Source organism: Octopus bimaculoides, chromosome 17, assembly GCF_001194135.2.
Source record: "Octopus bimaculoides isolate UCB-OBI-ISO-001 chromosome 17, ASM119413v2, whole genome shotgun sequence".
NCBI lineage: Eukaryota > Metazoa > Mollusca > Cephalopoda > Octopoda > Octopodidae > Octopus > Octopus bimaculoides.
The window spans coordinates 37,932,751-37,937,199 of record NC_068997.1 but is presented as its reverse complement, the minus strand read 5'-3'; the positions used below and the strand labels follow the sequence as shown (position 1 = coordinate 37,937,199).

General features: G+C 35.8%; 1 protein-coding gene across 1 annotated transcript in view; it reads left to right on the top strand.

The window, feature by feature from the left end:
• LOC106884049 (dual 3',5'-cyclic-AMP and -GMP phosphodiesterase 11A) overlaps window positions 1-4,449 on the top strand; it is a 359,609-nt gene that overhangs the window by 339,685 nt on the left and 15,475 nt on the right. Inside the window, exon 19 of the mRNA XM_052973868.1 lies at window positions 680-763. Coding sequence (XP_052829828.1) covers window positions 680-763 — 84 coding nt within the window. The remainder of the gene's footprint in view (window positions 1-679; window positions 764-4,449) is intronic.

The following is a 4,449-nucleotide window of genomic DNA, read 5'->3' as shown; positions in this document are numbered from 1 at the left end:
ACTAGTTGTGGTGCATACCTCGGTGCGGAAGTGTCTCGTCATGTGGTGTAATAAAAGGTATCTCGTTCAATAAATTTTGTTTCGCATGCTGTTAGTGGCCGTAGGTTTAAGCCATTGAGCAGGAATTGTGAGGGACAGATTCCATTGGAAAATTATTATTACATCACCTGACAAGACGCTTCTGCACCGAGGGATGCACCACAACTAACTGTATAGTTTTCCACCCAATAAGGATCGATGCAGGATGTGTCGAAACGATCGTTGTGAGTAATAAAGTTTCTCGTGTATTCCATTTTCCTTCTTTGTCATTTGTTTTATACTAAACTTACACTGAGGAATTCCTGAGGTAAATCTAGCGATAATTGTATAATTACCGTGTAATCAGGTAATCATAAGCAGTGAACGTGCTTTATTGTACTACTAGGAACATAACCAACACTTAAATATTAGCTTATATATATATGAAGAGAGTTAGAGAGAGAAATAGAGGAGAGAGAAGGAAAGAGAGGGAGAGAGAAAGAAAGAGAGGGAGAGAGAAAGAAAGAGAGGGAGAGAGAAAGAAAGAGAGGGAGAGAGAGACAAAGGAGGGTTAGCTAGGATAAATTTCACACTATCACCTCATATCCACTCTTCAATCTATTATTTTAAATTATAAATTATGTCTTTTATTTTATTCCAGGCACACATGGACCGTGGGAATGAGGAAGAACTCCCTAAATTACAATTAGGTTGGATTGATTCAATATGCCTACCTCTTTATCAGGTTATAATTTTATAATTATTACCATTCATTGTTGTATTCTACTTATTTTATCCCATACATAAAGATGTAATATTTTCATTGAAGTGAATACATGACATTTCTTATTGAAGTGAATACATTAACATATAAATTTCGAGCTTGTTTAATTCTCAGAAATTCTGAAAGGTTTCCTACTTTCATTTGCTTTGACTTGATAAAGTTCGTAAAATGTCACAGATACGAAAAATCGTTTAGTTTGATTTGGTATGATTTCATTTTATACAAGAACAATTTGCTGGATATAGCTGTGTATTCTCTTTTTTCCTTTTCACACCAAAGACGTAAAATGTAGATATCAAAAGTACTCCTCACGTTACGAAAGCCGTCATTCCTTACAATTTTATCGTAACGCAAAATTCCATAAAGGTGAAATTAATATTCCCATTTCCTCACTGATGTTCACGCTATATAGTGAGATGCGTTCCAACGAATATTTTCGTAAACAATAACAACAAAAGCAACATGACCATTTTTATGCACGAAAATAAATTTCTAAACATATATACAGTGCAACGTGTACATAAAAACATTTGAAGTGAAATATTTCAGGAAGTAAATACAGCTAGTAATATCATGATAGAGACCGTTCCTAATATAAAAGCTATTAACTACTGTGCGATAGATGGTGGAATGAAAGTTACTGGGAGGATGGGGGGGGGACATTATCTTCTACTATATAGTTCATTACCATCAAGAAGGAATGAAGAACTTGTCCAAAGTTGTTCGATGTTTGTGGCGCATCATATTATAAACTTCCCATGTAATTTTTATGTTACGTTCACGATTAGGACGATTAAAAGCATGCAAACATGATCAGAACTTCTATGAGTGCCAGCCCTTTACAAATATTCTTTACAGTCAATTTAAGCGGAGTTAGAATTTCGATGTTTTCATTTGTATTCTCGTCTTGCTTTTGTTCTAACCGCATCCTCTCGTAGTTTCATAAACTTTCTCCTATGAGACATTAACCCAACCACATCAGTCATGATTTCCATGAGCTCTTCAAACTACATCATTTTCAAGTGCCACAATATCTTTGCAAATTTCATGTAGAGTTCCCTGCAACTGGAAAACTCGTAAAATTACAGATATAGTCTGGCCATATATTTTTCTACTGAGGGTTTCACTTTATTCCATGACTTAGCTATATTATCCACAACATCCAGTATGGTGAACTTCTTCCAGAAGTCTCTAACTGTAAATTTATCCTCTCTGTCAATTGCTTTTATAAGTTGTTTGAAAGTCCTTCTAGATAATTTAACTTGAAGTTAGCTATCACATCTTGGGTGAAGCAAAGAAGTTATATTATTGGGTGTGTATTCTATTCTCAAATTATCAGAGAGGTCACTTAAGGTCATCGGGTGGCTTGATGCATTGTCGAAAACGAACAGTACTTTGCTGGAAATATTATGTTTGGTGCTGCGTTTTCTACAACTTCGTGCAAAATATTAGTAATCTACTCTTCCAAAAGCTCCACGTCATTTATGCCTTCTTATTCGAACGCGAAATTAGAGGTAGATTAAGTTTCACTTTCTGCTTCCTGCAATTCGTCGTACACATTTTTTGCTGTTTTTGAATTACTATCGTGATTATTGGCGCCCTATATTGTTGGGCGCCAATAATCTCTACAGTGTTGGGGCACCAATAATCCCTACATTGTTGGGCACCCTTATCTCACATTATTGTTTTTCTTTTTATTTTCCGTTGGTAATCTTCTCTATTCTATTGCTGTTGTTTGGCCATTAAGGAGTTGGTGGGTTGCTAATTGCAATGGAAGTTGTTGATGGTTGTAGTGATGCTGTGGATGATACATAGTGGCTGTGATACGTGTTGATAGCATGTGCAAACACTTGAACACACCCGCATAATCACATAGTTACATACACACAGCGTCAATAATATTAATACGTTAACTTGTTCTTTTTGAACGTACCTGTCATGTGTGTCACACATACTTTAAAGGAAGAAGTGAGCGGCAAAGCGAGAGAGAGGAGGGGAGGATAGAGAGGAAGTAAGAGAGAAAGAGAGAGAGAGAGAGAGCAAGAGAAAAAGGGAGAGAGTGAGAGAAAAAGAAAGAGAGAGTGAAAGTGATAGTGAGTGGTGACGGCGTTCGTTTTGTGTTTTTAAATGTTTATCTTATCGCAAGAAAAGTAGATACATAAATCGAAAGAAAAGTTGATATATAGACATATACACACATTGTTAAATCAAAGACAAATAACTACAGCAAATATTGAATGTCACTTTCACTTTTCATTACTATATGAGGATAAAATTAACTCGCAAGTGGCTGAGTACTCCACATTTATGCATACCATTAACGTAGTTCTCAGGGAGATTCAGCTTCACAAAAAATATGACAAGGCTGGCCATTTCAATTACAGCTACAACTCATTTTGGCCAGCTGAGTGGACTGGAACACGATAGACCTTCAAGTGGCTGGAAGAAGAAAAAAAACGAAAAACGAAAAAATGTTCAAACTTATGTCAACGAATAGCACATCAAATATGGAGGACTATGAGAATAACATGTCTTTGCAAGTTTCACATTTTTCCAAAACTTCGTGATTTTTTTTTTATATACGGCTGCTTTCCGTTTTATAGAACGTAATTAGTGAATCCGTATGGAAAGGAATGGTTTTACTGAATATATGTTGTGATGAATTTCACCAACCTTAAAAACAAAGTGGAAATGTTAAATAGTTTTATGAGCTACATTACAGTTTTGATAATTATTTACAAGTTTTACAAAACACAAGAACTAGACAGAAGACTTGTTTCTGGGTAAAAGAGGATTTGATAAAAATGAATTAACCCATCAGAAAATAACTAAAGGAAGATTGACGAGCAAAGGAACTATAAAAAGTGGAGAGGGCAGAGAGAAGGAAAAGAAAAAAGAAATATAGTAATGAAAGGAATGAGTAAAGGAAGAAGAAAGAAAGAAAGAAAGAAAGAAAGAAAGAAACAAACAAACAAACAAACAAACAAACAAAGGAGTGCACCGAGGTCAGGCAACAGGAAGAAATGGGGCGAGGGTGGTCATAGTGGCCACCTTTCGAAAGCCGCTCTGGCTAAAAGTGGAGGAAACTCCTCCTCCCGTGCAAGCAAGGCATAAAATTTCGAACCCAGCCTTCAAGCACTATCAGGGTAGTAATGAGATCTCAGCATACCTCATTTCCTTTATCAAACAAGAACCTGCTTATGATGCAACCTGAGATCATCCCCTTCAAAAGCCACTAGCATCAAAACAGTGTTGTCTGTTCTGTCCCACGCCACTCCACACACACACACACACACACACACACACACACACACATACACACAACGCATGCATGCTTGCATGTGTATATGTTTGTGTGTATGTGTGTGTGTGTGTGTCTTGGTATATATTCATCACTACTTATATGCATAAATATAACTACACGCAAAAATGCACACAGAAACACCTGCACAAATATTAGTGTAGTTTGAATGAAGCATAATGAAATAGAATTGTTAAAATTGTTTTAAAAGCCAGCCCAGTGCAGGGGAAATATATGAGTGAAAACTAAAGTAAAGATGCTAAAACAATTGTTCGTATTTTTACCATATAATTTAATCTTTCGAGACAAAGATTCTTTCATATATATATATATATATATATATATA